We start from the raw sequence: 23820 nt of genomic DNA on the forward strand, positions 1-23820 counted from the left end.
GTGGTAACATGGAATTTGATTTTATAAAATGTTTTGATATACGTTTAATGGATTGAAACACTTTGAAGAAAACATACATTTCTGGTCTTAATCTACTTCAAAGGGGGTTTATAGTTCTGATGCCAGGCTTTTCTCATGTTTTATGTATAGGTAAATCAGAAGGTTATGTCTTGTCCAAGCCAGCAGGGAGCAGAAGCAGTCCTTTTCTGTGACATCCAGGAACATGATCAGTTGAACTCTAATAAATAGATGTTTATTGGGTGGATACTGCAGATGATTTAAAAAGGGATTATCTGCAGTTTGGGAAGAAGGTTATCTTAACAGCAGTGTATGCTAAAACTTTTTTTTTAATACATGCAAGTTGCAAGGGAGTGGTATATGAACTTCAAGATGGACTGAGGGCTCATGCCTGCAATTCTGTTATACCTCAAAATTTTCAAATGCAGTTATTATTTTGTAGTGCTCTTGGCGTAGAATACAAGCAAGGTTCCTGCAGAAGAAGTCAGGGATAAAAGTAACTGACAGAAAGGAGCTTTCATGGATTTGGTGTTTGGTCAGAAAGGACATTGCAAGAGTCAAAGAAGAAATAAGGATTTATGGCAGTAGAGGGGAGTGAGCTGCTGTGGTACAGAACATAAAGATATAAAACAGTGTAAGTGTGATATAAACCAGCTTGAAGCTTCCACCAGCTTGTGGGCTTCAAGATTATGCCACAGTATTTTCCTTAGAGATGGGGGTGCTCATTTGTGGCGCTGCATGTCCATACAAAAGTGTGCCATACATTTATGTCTCTGTGGATATATATGCATATACACCAGATATATCTGAGACATATGACCTATCTGCCATGTAATGTGAAAGTTTTGCTACATGGAAGATGAATTAGGCTCACTGTCTTTCATCTTCGTCATTACCCATCTTCATTATTCTAATGCAGTTTGCTTAATTCTGTCTTTGAGAGTGCATCTGAATTTCTGACTCAAATACTGAGAAATAAATTTTTAACTTTCTGTATTTCAGAACTGTTCTAAAAAGGTGTCTTGTCAAAGTTTCTTGTTCCAAAGAAATGGAGAAAGGCCAGAGTCTCTGCTGGTGTAACTGTTACCAACCAGGAGCACATTGCTCTCTTAAGTTTTACCTTATACAAGCTGTAAAACTGATTCAGTTACACTCAGTAGTAAAATATTTTTCCAGAACAGTTTTTGTGTATGATTTAGCTTGAACTTTGCAATTGACAATGCATGTTTCAGGGATGAAGGAAGTATTTCTGGTGAAAGTCAACAGAAAGAAAGGAATTTGCAGGTGCAGAGTAAGTTAACATATTCTGGAGATGAGATACAGCCCAATTTTCTGTTGAGGGAAAGTATAAAGGTAAGAAACGAGTAGCAATGCTTTTATAACACAGACATAGCCTAAGACAGCATCTCGAATGGTACTTACAGTAAAATGCTTTAATTTTTGGGACAATGCAGAATGAAGATCAAGATGTAGAAATAACTGCATAATTCCACAGATTAAAAAAAAAAAAGCACAGGCAGATACAGAAGATATTTCATATTAGGATTTAGTTAATAGTCTTTCATAATTACAGACAGTAAAGGTGAAGCTCTTCACAGAACTGTGTGTAATTTAGTTACAGTAGGCAAATGGTGATTTTAACAGAAAAGAACTTATTTTTGGTCAGAAGATGTAAGCAGTTTTTCAGAAGAAAAAATTGTCTTGGCTTCCCATTGTCTGTATACTACTGGTTTTCTTGGTAGTTTTAAAGATCTCCCACTGGTAAAGCTTTAAAAAAGAGAATCTCTTGACCTCATGAAAAAGTTAGTTGTTTGGAATGTTGAATGCAATTATATTGACATATGGTGATAATGTGATAAAGCGTAAGGGTTAAAGGTTGAAGGAACCATGGCTTGGCAATTAGCAATGTAAATGAAACATTCATTATCCAGCATGCTGAGAAGTTGATGAACTGTACAATAAATCTGAGCCCAAGTCACTACTGAGATAACTCATTTCAGACATAACAGTATTTATTAGGATTCTAGACATTGTTTTGCATTCTCTGGTGAAATATCGTGCTCTAGAAAGCATTTTCTCCATTAAATTATGTGAAGTAAATCAATACTAACAGTTCTTCAAATAATACAGAGTAAAAAACGTAGGAGCATGAAAGACATGGAAACTCATTCTATCTGAAAATATGTTTGGTTAGATAAATTGGTATCTCTTCAGTGCATTGGTATTGGTATTTTCCAATCTAAATTGTCTCCAGTGACTTACATTAACTCATTTGAAGCCATTTTTTCTCATCTTCTGAGATGCAGTTGAAATCAGAATCTGACCTAGTAAGTGGACAGGTAGTTATGAGATATTGTAAATTCCACTGATACATAAAAGAGGGCACTTTTGCTGAGAACACAGGACAAAGGCTTGTAAAAAATGTTTATTCAGCATTTATAAGTTCCATGAAGTTGAGGGTTGAGTTATCAGTTATCAGGATTATTAGTTACCAGTCCTTGTGTCCCTCTTAAAATAAAGCTTAGTGCAAATAAAATTAAATAGCTATATTTATTCATTTGATGAAAGCAGAGGTAGATTACCTCCAACTCACTAGACAGTCCTATGAATGGCTTAGGAGTAGTTTCTAATAATTAAGTAAATAGTGCATAATTCGATCAGTAAAAATAACTGGCAAGGATTTAGCAGAAATCCAATGCACAGAAATATGGGCTAGCTTACTTGTTGGTGGCAACAGGATATATATATGCTTTGTGTTAAAAAATGTGGAAGTTGTCTGTTCCTTTTAAAGGCTCCCAGTTTGTCATGGCCATAGCAAGTAATGCATTATGTTTTTTGCTCCAGCTATGCATCTGTTTGGCATTACCAGAAATTTTATGTTAACATTTTACTTTACATATATTTCTGACTGTAGAATAGACAAATTCTTTGCTATTGAGGCAAAACAGTTGACATATAAACTCTGGAGGAGTATCACGTAATACGCAATTTTCATGCTAGTTCTTTGGAAGGTTTTTCTTATGGATCATTATTAATCTTGACAGATCACATAATGATTTATAAATTTAGCCCCCAAAAAATCAGTATTCTCTTAATATTCTCATCTGTGTGTATCTGATCCACGTAATTCTTATTTCCCTCATCAGTGTCAGCAAGAAATGCAGTATTTGTTCAGTAGTACAAGGAAATACCATGCACTGTACAGAAGAATAAGTTAATACTGTATAGAAGAATAAGTTAATATTATGTATTTTGTGTGGAAGAGATAGCATTCCTGTATGTATATAGTATGATATATTTGGATACTATTCTGTTCAACAGTGAAAGTAAAAGGAACATGCAAGGAAAACTCCAAAGAGTATTTGCTCCCCCTCCCTTCCCTTCATTTATTGTACAGGAAACTATTAAGAGAGTAAGCTGATGTGTTACAAATAATGAAGAGCTGAAAATTGTTTGTGAGTAGTCATCTCTCTGATATTTTATATCTTCAATTTCTCTTTAGAATCTCTTAGTTTTCTTATTCAACTGACATTTCCTTAGGTCAGCTTGGTACATGGGTTGGAGAATGCAGGATACCTTTGATATTGTATGGAAAGCATGTAACAGTGGCAAGAATTAAGAACTCAGAGTTCTTTAAAATTGCAATTTAAACTAAAAAGTCTTCTAACTTCTTGATATAATTGAGATGGCTGAGTATTGTATAATCAAAAAATCGGTTGCAAAACAGTTTCTGTTGCAGGCACTACTTGGTTTCTGCTGTGGTTGTGTCAGAGCAAGGCTGCACCTTAAAACCAGATTTGTGTGAACATAGTACTCGGTGAAGCACATCAGCCAGGATACTTGTTACAAAGACAAATGTCTATACTGTGTTTAGCAGAGCTCTGCCAGAACTGAGAGTGTAGATACTTATTTATTATAAATTTGTGAGAAAAACACTATGAAGAAAGTATTTAACAATTCAAAAGTTGTATTTATATCTAATTACCTAGCTTTGAATTTCTTTGACTGTTTACATAAATTTCACTTCTGTGGTTACTGCTGTGCTTTTCCATAGCAGTGATATCAGTCAGTTGAGTTTGAGTCAATATGGTCTAGAATATATTATAGGTTTTCCTTTACCCAGAGTTCTAAAATTAAAAATTACCACAAATGAGTTAGTGTTCTGTTGCTTATCTTTACTTTTTGACTATTGCATTGTAACATCTCTAATATAAATAAACTTGCTGACCCACAGTTTATTATATGACTAAACAATGTTCTGAATTACAGTGTTTGGAAAGTCTTAATTCCCTGAATATTTACTTACTTACAGTACTGGGTCAACTTGAATTGAAATGCCCAAGCACTAGTGTGTGTCTGTGTTTATGTACAAATATACTATCTTGAAAAATACATACATGCATATGGACACTTTAGAAATGTGAACTATTCAGTATATATAGAGTTTATATACCATATGTATAAAATACGCAGTGCGTATAGCTATACATTAGATTTTTTTTAAACAAGTTTCTTTCCACAAGCAGCTCTATCAGCAAACAAAAGTAGAGACCTCAATCCTGACTGTTGCCTTTACTAACTTTTAGGTGTTTTCTTTAATTACTGTGCTTTCAGTTTCTCACTTTGAAAAGGTATTAGAATTTTGAAAGAAAGCTTTGTGGAGAGGGCTCATCTTTCATCTCCCATCACACCCTTATTTTAGCTTTCTTAAGCTTTCTTAGTCATATTTTTTGCTGCACTTGACATTTCGTTTTGACTAAAGGTAGAAAATTCACCAGTCACTGTGTTGTCATGCCAATTCAAGACAGATAGGCCAGAAGACTCTATAATCTTTGCTAACTTGCTAATGCAGAGACTGCTTGTGATGATATCTCAGAATATGTCTCATTTATTGCAAAGTACTTGAACAAACCTTCTGGAAAAATCAGAGATGAGACAAAGAAAAATTAAGACATTGGGAAGCTTATGGCATACTAAGATGAGGGCACCTGCATATACACTGTGCACTTTTCAGATAAGTTAAGACAATGTTCATTTTTATGGCATCCAGTGAAATTAAATAATGCTGTGATCATAGACGATCAATTCCAAATTTCTCAGAGTTCCAAAACTACCAGGTAAGTAATATTTCTTCCATGTGTTTGTGTATTTCTCAGTGAAAACCAATCAAAGATATTCAGTGCCTATCATATTCATAGGCATGTGGTCATTGTGTGATGTAGGAGGGTCCACATACAAACAGCGAAAATACCATTTTGAGTCAGTATTTTTTCCTTAAGTTTTTCTGCAGAGACCTCGCCAAAGTATCACTGCTTGTTCTCAACAGGTAACTTTCCCATCAAAAAATAGACTCTTTCCAGTATGATGCTCGTGAGTTATGGATAATCAGTCAGGATTTAGGTGATGTGTCTGTTTTTATCACAGAATGTGTGGAGTTCAAAGGCACCCACATGGATTATTGGGTCCAACTCCTGGCCCTACACAGGACATCCCCAAGAGTCACACCTTGTGCCTAAGATGTGCCAAATGTGTCTTGAACTCTCTCAGGCTGGTGCTCTGACCACTGCCCTGGGAAGCTGTTCCATTGCTTCTGGGAGAAGAACCTTTCCTAATATCCAGCGTAAACTTTGCAACTAACGCAACTCCAGGCCATTCCCTTGGGTCCTGCTAGTCACCACAGAGAAGATGTCAGTGCCTGCCCCTCCTCTTCTCCTCACTAGGAAGTTGTAGACCACAATGAGGGCTCCCCTCAGTCTCCTCTAGGCAGAACAGACCAGGTGACCTCAGCCACTCCTCATATGGCTTTTCCTCAAGGCCCTTCACCATCCTTGTTACCCTCCTTTGGATGCTCTCCAACAGCTTTATATCCTTTTACGTATTGTGGCACCCAAACTGCCCCCAGCACTGGAGGTGAGGCTGCCCCAGCTCAGAGCAGAGCAGGACAATCCCCTTCCTTGCCCAGCTGTGATGCTGTGCCTGATGCACCCCAGGACAGGGTTGGCCCTCCTGGCTGCCAGGGCACTGCTGACCCACGTTCAACTTGCCAGGACCCCCAGGTCCCTTTCCATGGCACTGCTTACAGCACCTCATTCCCAGTCTGTCCATACATCCAGGGTTGCCCCATCCCAGATGCAGAATCCAGCACTTTATCTTGTTGAACTTCATATGGTTAGTGATTGTCCAGACCCCTGATTTGTCAAGGTTTCTCTTCAGGGTCTCCCTGCCTTTTGAGGGAGTCAGCAGCTCCTCCCACTTTTTTGTTTTCTGGGAACTGGTTGAGTATTCCTTCCAGTTCCATGTCCAAGTCATCTATGAAGATGCTGAAGGGCAGAGGGCCGAGCATGGGGCTCTGTGGAATCCCACTGGTGACAGGTCCCCAGTCTGATGTCACCCCACTCTCTGGAACCCTTTGTGCCTGACCCGTGACCCAGCTGCTCAGCCACGCCATGATGTGTTTATCCAGCTGAGGCTGCACAGTAGGTCCAGAAGGATCCTGTGAGAGACAGTGTTGGAAGCTTAAGTCACCTGGCTTCCCTTGATCGACTGGGTGGGTTACCTTGTTATGAAAGGATATCAAGTTTGATAAAGCAGCTTCTCTCATGCAGCCATGCTGGCTGTGACCAAAGACTGTGTGACCTTCAGGTGTTTTTCAATACCCCCAGAGTAATCTTCTCCATAACTACCTGTCACTGAAGTGAGACTGACAGGCCTGTGTTTTCCAGGGTCCTCCTTCTTGGTCTTGTTGAAAATCAGCTTCCAGTCAGCTGGGACTTCAGAGTTTTGGGTTTCCAAAACTCATTGATCAGAAATCAGTGAGAGAGGCTTTGCAATGACAGCGGCTCTTTGAGAAGTATTGGATGAATCCCATCAGGACTGGATTTGTAGGGGTCCAGCTGGAGCAAGAGGTCCCTCAAAATGTCAGGATCCATTGGGAATTGATTGTTCTTGAAGTCATGATCCTTCAGCTCAGGGCATTGAGACCCCTTTGGTCAGTCATCAGTGTTGAAGACAGAGGCAAAGAATGCATTAAACATCTCTGCCTTCTCCATGTACCTGTTTGTGAGATAACCATCCTTACCCTGTGATGGGACAATGTTATTTTTATGCTGCGTATTGCCATTACTTATTTGAACAAACTTCTCTTATTGTCCCCCACAGTTCTGGCCAGCTGGTTTATAAATATGAGTTGCAGTCTAATCTCACTGGTGGTTTTCTGTTAAGCCCAGCTCTTCTACTGTATTGATTTGGAGGTAGAAAGTACTTTTGTTTTTAGTTCATCATATTTAGATTGTGTTTTCTAATTGATTTCCTCATATCAACTCCGTGTCCATAGATCTGACCATAACTCTTTTGGGAGGCATTTTTTTTGTTTTTTACTTTTTTAATTCTTCTTCTGCCATAAAAATTACTGCTAATAACTCTGCTGTGCAGAATGGACGTGAAAAACCAGAGTAAACCGAATAATAATGGTGAGTCATGGTATGGTATTGAAATGACTAGGAGGAAAGGATGGTGCATCTCACGTAAAGCACCATAAATGTCAAGGCATTCCAAGAAAAAAAAAATTCTTCTTTTACTAATTTCAGTTGTTGCTTGAGATGTTTAAGTGCATATCAGACTACAGAGCAGGCACAGATGTAGAATCTGAATCTACAGAGCCTGCTGTAATTGACATTTACTATAAGCTAATTACCCAGGACAGTACTTGTTGTATGGATGAAGACTGCTGGTTTGTAGGGTGGCTACCTAACGCTGCTCACAAATAGCACCCACCTAACAGCTTGTTTATCCATATCCTGTTTGCAGCCTAATAACTCCTCTATTCCTGTATGACAGAAATGAGAGTCCTGGCTGAAAATTTTAGTTGTAGCCTTCTTTTGTGGAAAATTAGAGCCATCTGCTGTTTAAAGAGGGCAGTGTTTAAGGTGAAGTGTGTGTCTTTCTGTCTTGTCCTATATCCTTAAAAATTTTCAGTTGCTTGTTGTTAGTAGGGTATTTGCTAACACCATGGAAGCAAAATTATTTACTTCTAGATGTTTCTAGAAAAATCTTACCCATTAGTAAACATACTAAAGGCATTTATCCAGATTTCAGTATTAACTCTTACTCAGAAATTTATATTACATAGGCAGCTTGAGAATCATGAAGAGAGCTGGACAGACAGCCATCTCTAAGTGTGCAGCATCAAAAAATCTCATTCAATAAATTTATCAATTTTTCTTTCCTCAGTTCATAATTAGCTCCCATTTTTAGTTATCTTCTGAATAATTTTTTTCAATCCCACTGATTTCACACAGTTCGTCTCTGAATATGACTCAATAGAAAGAGCATGCCAGGGTCCAAATTTCCTTGATTTTGTGTCTAGTAGATACCAAAAAATATGTACTTGTACACTGAAGTACCCCGACAAACCAACCAAAAAGTGCCCCCAGGATACCAAACCAAACCAAATCATCAGAAACCTGGGAAAAAATCTTAGTCATGCTTTTATGGGTGTTGTGTCTGATAGGTTTTCCAGATCAGATCAAGCTTTGTAAGCCTGTCAAGATACTTTTCCTCTAATGCTTCTCTGCCACTTCTGCAGGCCACATTGAGCCATTGTTTGCTGGCCAGTTGCTCCAGTTATGCCCAGTTATGTGCTATGTTCTAAAATCTTTAACAGCTGCAGCTACATGGAACTAAACAAATAATCATGTGTCAGTTTGGGACATAAAATAGGCTGTAATCCAGGCAGCTCTTCCTTAGTTGCAATGAGCTGTTCAGGAGTGGGAAGAAAGAAACATGTAAAGCACTTTAATTTGCTGCTAAGGTCAAAAGGCACACACTAATTAGTTTAGTTTGTGAAGTTCCCCAGCATTTTCATTGCTGTGGTAGTTGCTCATGTCTTCTACACATATACAATCACACCCAGTGCAAATAAGACAGCATTTACATGTAGGTTGAACCAAATGATTATAAATGAATTGACGGATGTCTCCTGGGATTGGACATAAAGGTCTTGTAAACTGAAAATTTTATAAACAAACAGCTGTTGGGAAAATACCATTATGCTGTAATAGCTGCTATTAAAATCCATTAGCAATCTTGATGGCCTGTTTGAATTTGATGCATCATTTGCTCTGACAGCCTTTCTTACTAAAGAATTTTGTAAAATATATGTAGATTATGAAAGACAGTAATAATAGACTAGGAGATTAACACTGAGTACACTTTTTACTTCTGTGTGCCAATCAAGCTTTGAAGAATGCTGTGTATCCTTGAATTTAGATGTCAGCAGAGAAACAGGAGCACATTAACCTGAACAGATGCAAAGCTTTCTCCATCACTGTGGGAGAAACACACAGCTCTGCAGAGATGAAGTATTTCCAGATTAGAAACCATGTTTCAGGCAACAAAATAAATCTCCAGTGCTTTCTAAGAGTTTGTGTGCTCTCCTAATTGATGCCAAACTGTCATTCTCCTGCTCACAGATCCATACACCACAGCGGATACCAGCTGTCATAGGGGTAGGTATGGCCTGTAGATCATGCTGCTACTAAAATTAGTCAGACTTCTAATGAGATTTTGAAAAATATGTATGCCAAGAACTATCTGAAAAGTCTCCTCTTTTAAGAACAGTTCAAGTGTCAGGGATACAGCTAAACTGTCCCTTCAGAACCAGGTATGAGAACACAGGGAATGACCTGTCGGTGACTGTAGACAGAAGTAGAGATTGACTTAGCTTGTTCGTGGATGCTGCAAGGGCACCATCTGGTGGGTGAAAAAGGAAGATTAAATCAGGTCTAAATGTCTTTTAATCAAGATTTCTTTTCTGCTCCCTTCATTGGTAATGCTCATACTCAGATTGCGTAATACTTGCTATTGTACATATTTGCTTTCCTGTTTCTTCCTCTACCTTGTATTTTTCAATGTTTACTCAATGAACTCTACCTAACAGAGAATTCTCTACGAGTATTATTTTGGTATCAACTCATGAGCCAAATTAAAGGGTACCCTGTTTTTGTCCTTCTCCTTATATCTGTTCTCCATTTCTTTATCATATCCTCTCTGTCTTCCCTGATACCTGTGAGCAGCTGTTTGCTAAAAGATCTGGCAAAGAATTCTGTGTCTTGTACTCTTTCCTGTCGTTACTCTCCGTCTTCTTCCTGGTGGATGCATAGTGGTGAAGGTAAACCACACATTACATGTAAAAAGATTATTCTCGTGAAGAATACAGCAGGACTATGGTCAGTTCCTTTTGTTTAACGGAGAAACATCAGGGCTTGTGATTCACGATAAAGAGAGGTTAAGACCATGCCTTTTATGTTCTTTTAGGTCTGGACCATTGTGTCTTGCAATTTGGATGTTTTAAGTTACGTCTTTTTTAAGCGTTATGATACTGGTATGTTCCCTTAGGGAGCTGTAGGTCTGTGTTACTGCTGTTTACTCTTAACACAGTTGCAAGGGACTAAAACTATATTAATGTAGCAGATACACTATTAAATGATGCACTCTCTTAGTGTTGTTAGAAGAGCCTTTTCCTTATTACTTAGCATCTACTACATGGTCCTGATAATACGTTATTGCTGAGAAGTACCTACTAGTGTGTTAGAAAGATGATTCAGTCTCCATGAGTGATTGCAGTCATGATGCAGAGAGTAAGCACATGTTTAGTCTTGGCTCAAGATTTAAGTTAATGGAAGAAGGCTGTAATGGTGCGAGCAGAGCCAGTTGTGCTAGCTGGAGTCACTAGTGCACATGGTGTGATTGCCAGTAAGTTGGTAAAGCCCATTTGAGACTTGTGTTATGCTGCAGGGGCGGTACTGATACAGCCGAAGATTATGGAAATTAATTGACCTGGCTGCTGAACGTATTGGAACAAAATGATTTTGCATGCCACTTTTCCTGTAATATTAAAGCTTAAAGCACATTTTTGTTTACTGACCCAAACAAAATCCCCGTGTTATTGTTCATCGGCAAAAAAACCTTTTTATTTTTTGACAAACTCCTAGTCATAAAATTCCTTTTAAACATTGAGTATTTCATGTAAGTATCAAGTAGAACTAGAACAATATGAAATGTATTCCAGTTCTTTTGGGTGATTGTTTAACTGGATTTACATGCCAGAATCCCCAGAGCAGTCTTGTGTCTCTGAGTGGTTACTTCAGGTAAATTTTAGGGTACTCTTTTGCTTTGCATCTCATTTTTCACTTCTGTTTGTCTAGTGAGAGAGCAAAGAATACCTTCCTGAAGGATACAACCTGAAGAAAACATGTATGTTGGAGAACTTGGTTCTGTAGTTCCAAAAGCAGCCTTACAGAAAGCTTGTACTTGGTTCTCAGGAAATAGAACCATCTCAGTAGCAAAGCTGTCCTCTTAGTTACTGTAAAACAGAGACAAGCGTGCCACAGCTAACTTCAGCCTTGGGTAAACAAGTGTGAGTCGCCTGGCAGGCATCAGCAAAAAACTTTGTTTTATCCTGTTTTGCTTCTGTTGGTAATGACTGTTTTCTCTTCTGAAGGAGCTGACTGTTTAACAAACGAGTTGCTAAAGGCATTTTGTTTGCATAACTGTAAGTGCTTATTAGAAGAATCCATAGGAAACTTAAATTAATTAGAAGAAACTGAATTGCTACTCTTGTCTGGAATTTTTTGGGGGTGGAAAAGTTTGGTGTACAGCCTTTGACCATCTCTGTTCAATTTCTAGTTCCTAGTTAGGCTCACTGCAGATGAGGCTAAAGCCAATTGCACTGGGAATACATTGATCCTTGTTTGTTCATGTATTTTGGAGGAAGGTGTTCAGCTTCCCACAGCAGGGAGATAAACTGAATGAAGAATTCTTTTTTGTCTTCAGTTGTATTCCAGACAGTTGCTCCATATTGACACTATGGGTGGTCAACCAAAGTGCCAGTGATTTAGTATACAGTGCAAAAGTGACTTAATCAAAATAATTGAAAATGCATTTCTAAATTAAATTTTTAGCAGGGAACTTTTACTTCCAAGAAGGGCCTTTTGCTAAATTTGAGTTCCTATGCAATATTATGAATATCACCACGGATATGATTGGGAGAATTCTTACATGTGGCATGTGCCAAATCCTGTGAAGTCAGTGAGAGGATTTCCATTAACTTTTAGTTTGTGAAATTCTGAATAGGCCTTTTTGTTCAGGCTTGCAAATTGAACATCTAAAGATAATAATTACTGTTTGAATTTTCCCATATGAAGGGAAACTGTTTTTCAAAATGTGGATCTGTGGTGCAGAAAGGGAGCATTTGTTGTGAACCAAAGGATAAATGTATAAAAAAGACTGAAATGTAATTAAAGAGCATTGTACCTCAGTGTGAAACTGTATTTTGCATCTAGAGAGATTTGGGGTAATAGGAAGGAGAAGTTGAAAGTGGGAACAAGAGTGTTCATGACAAGTAATAGCAAAAGCAAAAATTATGTAAGTCAAGAATTTTCAGCACTGGAGGAAGAAAACCTGTAGGAGAAAATAGTATTTTGGAGTCAAGAGCATTAATGAAAGAAGTAAATTTTTTGAGAAAAATTATTTGCAGTCAAAAGACTGTGAGGAATCAAACAGCTGCTTTAGAAAGGCAAAGATGTAGCTAGATGAAAAAGAAAACTTCACTGACTACTGAAATTTGATGAAACAATCAAAAAATGACATATTAACAACTTAGAATATATTAGAAGTGATGTAACTGAATTCTGCACAAATGGCTCTTTAGATGTGTTATCAGCTGATTTTTAACATTTTTTATCAATTATCTTGCAGCATCATTTTCTTGTCTATATATATGGAGTGAAATGGCTTTAATAGTTAAATAACTATGGTTTATTCCTGAAGTAACATTGTGAGTTGACAAGGGAAAAAACAGGTAAAAAGTAAAAGGAAAAGCTAAAATTGCCATGTAACTTTGAATGGCTATGTTGGTGGGTCAGGAACACTGTCTTCCCCAGGAGATTATGCCATTTTGCCTTAGTTTTTTTACTGATAAACTAATAATTTTGCAATCAATACCATTCCTGTCCAGAGGCTATTAGTAATGAGAGATAATGTCATCCCATGAAAATATTTTCACAATTTCTTCTTATTTTGAATGTTTTACCTGAAAGTTTTTGAGTTCCTTTCAAAGGATGTCTGCTGTTTCTACAGTAATAATAGTGTTAAAAGTACTGATATTTTGTTATTAAGTGCAAGTCACACTGAATTATTTGTTTAGACTGCTGGAGTGTAAGAGGTCTGCTTGTTTCCTTCTACCTTCTCTGCACAAATGAGCTCTCAGGATGGGCATATTAACGAATTGTGTTGCTGTCAGAGCTGGTGCAGTGGAATTCTCCTAGGCCATATTCCACCAACATCAGGTGGAAATATTTTGTGGCTCTTCTCTTTGGATTACAGCAGGAAGTCTGACAGCATTTTTTCTCTCTGTTACCAAAGAGGGGACAGGCCTGAATGCCGCTGTATTACGAAAGAAGGAAAAGCCCCAACTTTTCCCCCTCAAAAATAGACCTCAGGAATAATGCAGCTGTATTATTTTTAAATATACTATTGGCTGAAGACTGAGAGAGTTTATTTTAAGCTTGAGTTTAAATAATTTTCAAAGATTAGGAGAAAGGCCTTTCCTGTTGTGGAACATAGGATATGTGTGATATCTGTAATATAGAAAGTATCAATGAATATATAATTTTCAGTCTGTCTGGCTGTGATGGCATCCATTTATAATACTTCTATCTTCTTGCTATTGAAGGTGTTTCTAATGGTTCATCTAGTCTTGCTGTCTCAAAACAAAAGAAGTGTTCCTGAAAGCTGGAGAGAAAACACTCCTTCATCCCTCTATAGTGGCAGTAACTGAAAAGATCTAGCACTTCTTGCCAGACAAAACTCCATGTTAAGAGAAAATCACTATAGTATAGTCTTGTCCATGTTATAAAAAAAGCAAATCTCCATTTCCAGTTTAAGCTGCAAACATTAAAAGTGCACTGAAAATAGCCTGCCATCCTGCCTTGGCATTTTGTTTTTTATTATATTTTCATGAAGAATTAACATTTTGATACAACATTTGTTCATGGATTTGCAGTGGTTAAATCAATAGTTAATGAGGTTCGTCGTATAATTTGAGCTTGTAGTTTGTTTATGCTAGACCAACTTTATCCATACTCCAAACAAATTATCTCTTATAATCACCAGCCTGAAGATAAATCTCTAAATGTTTTTCTGATGATAGTGCTGTGGTTGGCAGGTGTTAGAAGTGCCTCCCAGGGACAAAGATTGAAGATGGGCTTGTTCTCACAAATCCTTCAGGCGAGGTTGTTTAGCTTTCTATCCTGTCATCTGCAGACGAGCCTTGTATGGTGCCCTGCTAATGAAATCTAATAGGCAAAGGTCATATATCTTTATGAAGAAAAATGCAAAGCTGGTGAGTGATAAATGTGCTTCATGGGGTTCAATGGACGATGCGTAGCAATAAAATCCATGTGCTTCAAATGGCTTGGCATATCTCTGTCTTTTGTGCCTTAACTACTTTTTATAACAATTCTCATTACTAGGGATGGGAATAAATAAATACAAAAACAGTTGAGTATGCATGCAAAGTTGTCTGTGTAATTAAAGAAATAGGTGGGGGTAATTAGTTTTCAGTATTCATAGCCTAATGAGGGAGATGGCTCACATAATAGTACACAGCAGTATTATATTTAAATTTGAAAGCTTTACTGAGTAGCAATAGAAGCATACTAGCTGGCATGAAGATGTGAAGATTTAGGTAGAGTCTTACATCAGTTATAAATCAAAAATGCTTTTGTCAAATGTCAAAACATAATATTAAAAATGTGGGGCAGTACAAACAAAATTGTGTTGGTATAAAATTGCAGCTGGAAGTACTAAATAATGCAAGTTAGTGCCTTTAAGAAATTGCTAATCTGAAGTTAGAAGGAGTCAAATAAACCAGATATTGTTGAATCACTGCTGTTTTTTAAGAAGTTACCAGTTCATTTGCTATAGTTACACTGCTGAGCTAAGAGACAGTTCAATAAATCAACTCAGGCTTGATGGATTTTACAAACCATTGCAATGAGCGCGTGAAAGAGGAAAGAAATCTCTTAGTATTCCCTCCTTGACAAAAGGATATGCAAAGAGCCTGAATGGATGAATGGTTGATTAATTTTGCCAGAAATTTTCTTGACAGCCAGAAATGTGTTTTTGCATTATCATGTTTGCATGGGGATTATTTTGTAAGGTATGAATTATTATGTATAACCTTACACCTGAGACTTAGCTGGCTAAAAGAGACAGCTCCTGGTCAGTATATGTATAGTTGTGATGTTTCTTATGTTTTAATTCATCACTCTGTCTATTCAGCCTTTTGCTTGTTACCCCTTGCTAATCAGTCAACAGTGAAATCAAATATTGTATGTGACTAAATGAACCTTGTAACTGAAGTGATAGGTTGTGTCTTTTTCAGTATTTTTTAATTGATTTACAAGCTATGGAAAAATAAGATGCAAGTTCTTAACCTAGAATCAGAAAACAGAATAATATAAAGGAGAATAAAAAAAGTGTATTACAGGCTATGTCCACATAGCTTATTGATCAATAAAAATAATGCTTCTTTTTCTCCTCTAAATTTTTGAGGCAAATAATTATTAGATTGTATAAACTATGCTATACTTCAGTGTGGAGATATTTATTTTAATTTTGTACATATTTCGTGCATATTTTCTGTGAGGAGTCCTTGCTTATAAGTATGGTGCATAAGCAGTTGCCTTTACTTTTAGGCTTTGTATACTTGTGGTTTAAAAATAAAAGACTTTCCTCTCCATGTACTTTCACCAAAAAAAAAAAAATCATGTTTTCTTCAACCTTTAAAATTATCTGGAGGGAGTACATTTCTCTATACTTATGTAGTTGGACCAGAAGTCATACTGCTATGATTGTAAGTTTTCTCATTGGTCCCTTCACTTGTTTTACAGAGGTAGAGTTTTAAAGACAGATTGAAAAGGAAGGTGTCATTTAAGCTGTTAAACTTGAAAATTACTTCTATATATTTTAATTTACTTTGCATTTTTAGCAAGTCCAAACTACTTACCCTTTAACTACCAGAAAACTGGAAGCTTTATCTTTATCAGTCACGGTTTTCCTATTACAGAAAACATCCACTAATAATGAGACAAATTACAAGCACTTTGAATTTCTTCCTTTAGAGATGGAAATAAATGAGTACTTTCATCTCTACACAAGACTGCATGATGTACTTTGATATTCTCTGACTCCTGTACTGCTGCAAAACTTTTTTTTCTTCTAGATAATGAGGTCCCAGCACTCTAATACTATGATTAGATACACAGGAGTGTGCAGACTGTTACCTCTGTTTGTTAATGTCTTTAGGCTAGTGCACTCAATGTTTATGTTGTGCAGTAGTGGCAGTGCCTTAACAGGGCTTCATCTCCAGCCCTTCTGAGCTGCCATGTATTTTGAGTACGTGTGCACAAACCCCACTGACGCCGGGGAGCATTTTTCACTGTTGTATTTCATACTTGGTTTTACACCTCAGCACCTATGCGGGGCTGCCTTGCTTATGGATAAGAAATTGTGTTCCTTAGGTGTGTGGCAGTGATAGACACTGAAGGTAGGTATTCCAACTCTAGGAAGAATGTTTTAAGCCAAATGGGCCGTGATGATATCCTTATGTTACATGTATATCAGAATGCATTTTAGGATACTGTAAGATGCTGTACCCCAGGTGCTAAATTCAGAGTTGTCTCAGCTAGTTCTGTAAATGGGGAATAATGAAACTGCAGTTTGGCAGTACACCTAAGCAAAATTTTTCTACCTCAGGTTTTATGAATGAATTGAGATTTCACAGTCTTGCCCAGAAATCATGTGCTGTGCTAAATGCACAAAAACCATGTGAGTCTTTGTAAGTTCTACTTAAACACAGGTTAAAATGGACAAGCCTGAATTTGAATATACAGAATTTGTGCCTGTATCAAATGCAAGTAAAACCTGTTTAGCTGCAATCTGAATTCATAAAGAATGGATCTTTGCTAGGATACTATGATGAAATGCACCAATGCTGTAGAAAAGACACTCTTTCCATTATGAACCTGTCTAAACATACTTTAATTGAACAAAGCTTACTAATTTTTTTTTATTAAAGAGGAATTCCTATTTTTTCTTTGCTTTCTTTTTTTCTTTTTTTTTTTTTTTATTACTCTGCCTTTAATGAAATAGACTGTAAAAACACAGCCATCATCAGTACTAAGGGATGTGAGTGCTAAATAGGCACTCATTGCATTATTCAATATGAGCTTTCCACAATGCTATAGTATTTCCAGTTCAAATTCATTCCAACTTAAGTTTGGAATACCTAAAGGTGAATGTGTCACTTAGGTAGTCAGTCATAGAGCAAGATAACAAGGCTCAAAGATGCCCATTCTTCTACTCTTTAGTTTAGGACCTAATACCTTTTTTGGCTTTGGAAACTGTTGACACAAGGAAAGCAGATTTTGCTCCTGTTTTTGTTCTTTCCAGAAGATTGTGCAGAAGAGCTGCTATTTGGTACATTGAAATGCATGATAGAAAAATACAGTCTTTCCTTACAGAGAAGGTAGGGATTTTTAATAGAGCATTTTTACCAGCGGTGTTGATAGAAGAAAAAAAGAGATAAAACAAAAAATATGATTGTTTGTTTTTCTGGAGTGTGGTATACATCATACTGTTTATACTGTTCTTTCAGTTTTTACTGACCTTTACCTGAAAACCTTATGAAAAATGGAGTATTTTTCTGCACTCTTTTGTCTTTCTTTTAAATTTTTTTTTTTAAAAGGAGGGGGCTTCTAGTAATTAGCTGGATTTACAACAAATGGCACACAGCCTGTTAGCTCTGCGTGTGTGCTGTATCTTTGGTGTTTACCCTATTATATTGCAATTTAAATATGTCATAAAGTTTTATCAGTGATCACATAGAAATAAACTGGAATGCAGAAGTCCCGACCATGAAATATTAAGAGAATGCAGTAGCAGTATGTATGACTTCTGTATTGTGATAATTGCATCAGTTGTGAAAATTGTAATGGGATACGATATTCCTCATTTATATTTTGTGATGGTTGGGTATTTTTAGCAAATGAGTTGTCAGCAGAAAGGCTTCATTAGACTCATCAGGGTATCTGCCCATGAATAACGAATCCCAAACTGTACTGACAGTTTCCTTGAGCCAAAATGATGGAGCACCTCTGACAAAAGCCATATTGTGCTCCCCATGTGAGAAGTGTGAAGAACAAAAGAGACAGTTTGTTCTTAATTTGGTCAGGTTAATATTGACACAGTTAGCTTAGAAGAGTCAGAAGTGTGTGTAATGTACACTTGCAGTGATCACTTGGGTAATTGGCTGTTGATTTCATGAATCAGTGTTGCAAGAGACAGAGAAGTTAAGATTCTCTTCAGATATTTCTTTGATATTTTGCCTCTTTTAAAGGATCATCCATGTTTATAGTTACATTATCTGTTAAACTTAAAAAGAAATTCTTGAGAATCAAGAATGAAAATACAGTTTCCGAGAAAGAAATTTCCCAACAGTATAGAACTTACATAAAATGGTATTTCTCAACAAAAATACATAATTACTAAATAGTTCATGTTCAAAATTCCTTCAAAAGTCTTTGGATTTCTTCAACTTTCTCATTCTGCTCACCTAACTGATACAAAAAATATTTTTAAATTTTAGAATGCACATTATATTGCTGTGTTACAGCAGAAGCTATTTATGTGCGTTAGACAAAAGAACCATTTTATTACGTGTTATGACACTAAATTACTCCAGTAGTTACACTGCTGTTAACTATGCAAAATATATGTACTACTAGATTCTGTTTATTTCAAGTACATATATTTCAAGTATGCTAACAATTCATTTTTTTGTTTATAAGATACTTAGAGGGCATTATAACAACATTATAACAGCTAACAATATTTATGTACACTGTTTATCTGCTGTATACTATGTGAATATTACCTAATACTTCAGCCAGCACATGTTAGTACAAGAAAAGAAGAATATAAAAATGACCAGTTAACTGACCTTTGTCATTGTTTAGCTATGTCAGTATATCTCAGGCTATACTTATTAATCAAAAGCATATTTTAAATGGATGTAATTAATTTGGGATGTACTAGCTTAACTGTTGAAATTACTTGCAGTTTTTCATTTCTGAAAGAAATTTTTCATTTTCTGTAAGCATTTGTAATAAGTTCTTGGTAATTTAGGTTATAAAATTCATAGGAGAGTCCATATATCTATCATGTCTTTCAGTATATGGCCTTTGTAGTTTTTAAGACTTGTTTGCAACTGTCATTATTTACTTGAATGTTTGAATGCCTGGGAAGGGAGTATCTGAACTTTGTTGCTGGTACTACTTTAAAAGAATAAACTAACATTGTTTAGGTGAGTTATCAGGAATTTTTAGATGGTTTTGAATCTGCTGTAGTTCAGATTTTTTTTATTTGAATCGATTTTAATTGTTCCAGCTGCAGTTAGTAATGGGATAATTGAAGTGACTTTTCCATGCTCAAGGACATTTTGGAACTGTTTCTAATCTACCCAGTACTTGTGTCTTCACAAGATTTTACTGGTTTAGATATTCAAAGCTTTTTCAGAATAATTCCTCATCATAACTCTCTATTCAGATTTCACATATGAATGTCCACCAATAAACTGGCAGCTGACTGTTGGTGCATTAATCTGTGTGAATTTCACATAAACTTCATTTTAAGGTGCTATCCAAACATCAACGGGAAACTTAATCTCTAGTTGCAGAAAGGAATCTACTTCCAAAGCATTTGACAAACAAGATTTTTCTTTATAAGTTTAACTTGGAGGGTGATGCATTTTGTGGACACAGTTGAGTAGATTAATAAATTGTGTTTATATATTTGTAATCAAAACAGTAATTATTAGGTAAGAGACCGATGCAGGAGAATAACGTGCCAGTCTGCACATACACTTGTGCCGTGTTCATGATGAACTGCTGTTTATTCAAGGCCAGTGTAGCTTGGCAGCATCAAAAGAAGTCTTGGCTAGAAGATGACAAAAAATTATTTTAATACAAACAGCAGAAACATAAAGGAGAAATTGAAATTTCTACGTCTTTGTTGAGCACTAGTTATCAGAAATGAGAGCTGAAAAAAGATATTTATACTTTGTGCATTATGTTCTCAGCTGAGAAAGGTGATGTATGGTTTATGTTTCAAGTCCTATGTAAGTGGGCTAGTCCAAGTATTAATGAGAATAGGAAACACAAAAGTTTACCTCCTGTGTATTTGGTGGGGGTGTGTGTGAAAGAAGACAACTTTTTTGATACAAGGAATATAAAAATACTTTGCCTCAGTTCTTACTTGTGTGTGTGTGTATTTTTTTTTTTTTTTTAATATTTGCACAATTCAAAGAGCAGGAACAAGGGGATCTGTTGCAGTTGCAGTAGGGTAACATCATCATGGATACATATGAAGGACTGCAAAATTAAATTAGCTTGTGAATTTTGCTTCTCAATACTATTGTTTTAATGTTTGGTTTTTTTAGATGAAATATTGGCATGACAAATTTCATTAAGTATTTATTTTTCTAACAAAAACCTGGGTTTTATTCAAGAAATAGCAATAGACCAGTATAACAGAATCACAGAATTGTTTAGGTTGGAGAGGACCTCTCAAGATCATCCAGTCCAAGCCCCCTGCCACAGCAGGGTCACCGAGAGCAGGTGACACAGGAACATGTGCAGGCGGGCTTTTAATGTCTCCAGGTAGGGAGGCTCTACAGCCTCCCCAGCAGCTGTTCAGTGCTCTGCCACCCTCAGTGTAAAGAAATTCTTCCTCTTTTTGAGGTGAAACTTCCTGTGTTTCAGTTTATGGCCATTGCTCCTTCTCTTGTTTCTGGGCACCACTGGAAAGAGTCTGGCACCATCCTCCTGACACCCACCTTTGAGATATTTCTATGTTTAGGTGAGATCCCCTCTCAGTCTTCTCCAGACCAAACAATCCCAGCTCCCAGAGTGTCTCCTCATGAGAGAGAAGCTCCAGACCCCTGATCATCCTTGTGGCTCTCCACTGGACCCTCTCCAGTAGCTCCTTGTCTCCCTTGTGCTGAGGAGCCCAGAACTGGACACAGCACTCCAGGAATGGCCTCACCAGGGCTGAGTGGAGGGGGAGGATCACCTCCCTGACCTGCTGGCCACACTCTTGCCAATGCAGCCCAGGATGACGTTGGCCCTCCTGGCCACAGGGGCACTGGTGGCTCATGGGCAGCTTGTGATGCACCAGGAGTCCCAGGTCCTTTTCCACAGAGCTGCTCTGTAGGAGGTCAGCCCCAGGCTGTGCTGGCACTTGGGGCTGTTCCTGCCCAGGTGCAGGACCTGGCACTTGCCCTTGTTGAGCCTCACCAGGTTTCTCTCTGCCCAACCCTCCAGCTGATCAAGGTCCCATTGAATGGCAGCAGAGCTTTCAGGTGGATCAGCCACTGCCCCCAGTTTGGAGTCACCAGCAAACCTGCTGAGGGTGCCTTTGATCCCTTCCTCCAGGTCACTAATAAACAAGTTGAGTAGGATTGGTCCCAGTACTGATCCTTTGGCAATACCACTGACTGCAGGCCTCCTGCTGGACTCTGCTGCACTGATCATGACTGTTTGAGCTCTGCCTTCAGCCAGTTCCTGATCCACCTCACTGTCCATTCCTCTAACCCGCATGTCCTGAGCTTACCTCTGAGGATGTTACAGGAAAAAAAAAACCCTTGCTGAAGCTGAGGTAGGCAACATCCACTGCTCTCCTATTGTCGACCCATCCTGCCATGCCATCACAGAGGTCTATCAGATTATCTGTCTATCCAATCTGGTTTGCTTTCAGCGAATCCATCCTTACTGTTCCTGTGTTCCTGATGACCTTGTCTTCTGTATGCTTTTTGATGGTCTCCAGAATGATCTGTTCCATCACCTTTCCAGGAACTGAGGTGAGGCAGGCTGGCTGGCTGGCTGGCTGGTAGTTTCCCATGTCTCTGTGTCATTTTTGAAGACAAGAGTGACATTGGCCTTCCTTGAATCATCAGGCAATTCTCCCATTCTCCATGATTTTTCAGAGATGATGGAAAGCAGCAAATGGACATCTGCCAGGCTCTCTCATCACCTGTGGATGGATCCCATGAATTTAAGGTGTTAAGTCTGCCTAGCTGATCTCTAACCCAACCCTTGACAGCCAAGGGGAGGCCTTCCTTTCTCCAGCCTTCCTCTCTTACTGCTGAAGTCTGGGACTCTTGAGGGCTGGTCTCAACAGTAAAGACAAGCAAAGAAGACATTCAGTAATTTTACCTTCTCTGTGTCTTCCGTCACCAGAACATCCATCTGATTCTGCAGCGGCCCTGCATTTTGCCTAATCTTTCTTTTGCTGCTGATAAAATTGTAGAAGCCATTATTGCTGTCCTTGATGTCCCTTGCCAGACTCAGTTGCAAGTGGGTCTTGGCCTTCCTTGTTGTATCCCTGCAACTCGATGTTCCTGGAGTCCTTCCGTGTGTGGCCTGTCCCTTCTTCCACGTTGCATATATTTCTTTCTTGAGTCTGAGTTTTAGTGGAAGTTCCATGCTCATCCATGCGAGTCACCTACTCCCTTTGCCCAGTTTCTTTATCATGGGTATACACTAGAGCTTGGAGTGCTTTTAATTAATGTTGCAAAACCGGGTAGCAGGAAGAAGTAAGAATTATGTTTCACCAGCAGAAGGTGCCTCCTTTAGGAAGGCAAAACCTGCATTTAGTATGCTAGTGTTCTTCCATTACTGTGCTATGGGACTGGTTCTTGATTTTTATTAGGTACATGGTTATTTTGATGAGTGAAATGGATTTTTCTTGCTTGTTAGACCTGCTGATGCTTTTTAACATTTACAGCTATTTTTACAACATATTTGGATGAAAAGAACCAGAAAAGTTGCTGACATTTCTTTTAATTTTTTAATGTTTTTCAGGACTGCATATTACACAGGAGTCTCATTGGTGATCTGAAAGCATTCATAGATAAATATGGGTTTGATGTACTTGTCATTTTGGCCAACTGCTTGTCAGATCAGAAGCAAACAAAACAACAAGTAGCAGTATACTCGGAAAATGTAGAGCTAGGCAATCAAGTAAGTACCTGGAAAAAGAATCAAATGTTTTTCCTGGAAAAAAAATGTTGCGGTTTTTTTAAGTAGTCTATATCAAGATGTTGATTAATTAAGTGACTTCAAAACATAGCAACAGTTGACCAGCAACTTAGCAGCTATTTGAAATGGCTGCATTATTTATATGGTAAGAGAATGAAAGATTGTGGTATTTATTATTGCTTCAGACCAAGCTAATAGAAAAAGGTTATGAGAAATACTGAAAGGGCAAGAATTTTCAATTCAGTTATAATGGTTTTTCCCCCAGTTTTGACTTGGGTTTGTACACAAATGTGTCTTTGGCAATGAGTGATAAGCAAACACCTTGTAAGTGGTAAAGACCAGAACTCATATATGTATATGTTATTCCTAAAGAATTCAAACTCTGAAATCAAAACAAATTATTATTATTGTGTACATTTTTCCAGAGCTAGATGCTTTCCATTTTTAAAAACTATATTTATCCCCAGATGGAAGAGACTATCTCAGCGGCAACTTTCTGAACCTTTTTGTCAGTCTTGAAAACATATGATTTTTGGGAGGCTAAGTGATTCCATGGTTTTCAAGGCCAATATAAATGCATTTATTTATTTTATTAATATAATTACCCCATTCTAGAAGTACATTCACAAATTAATTGCATGAA

General features: G+C 37.5%; 1 protein-coding gene across 2 annotated transcripts in view; it reads left to right on the forward strand.

Moving 5' to 3' along the window:
* PRUNE2 (prune homolog 2 with BCH domain) overlaps window positions 1–23820 on the forward strand; it is a 103092-nt gene that overhangs the window by 24061 nt on the left and 55211 nt on the right. For both annotated transcript variants that reach the window (XM_059491885.1, XM_059491884.1), the window contains one exon: window positions 23001–23159. In XM_059491885.1, the coding sequence (XP_059347868.1) occupies window positions 23001–23159 (159 nt within the window). The remainder of the gene's footprint in view (window positions 1–23000; window positions 23160–23820) is intronic.

This window comes from Ammospiza nelsoni, chromosome Z (assembly GCF_027579445.1).
Source record: "Ammospiza nelsoni isolate bAmmNel1 chromosome Z, bAmmNel1.pri, whole genome shotgun sequence".
Lineage (NCBI taxonomy): Eukaryota > Metazoa > Chordata > Aves > Passeriformes > Passerellidae > Ammospiza > Ammospiza nelsoni.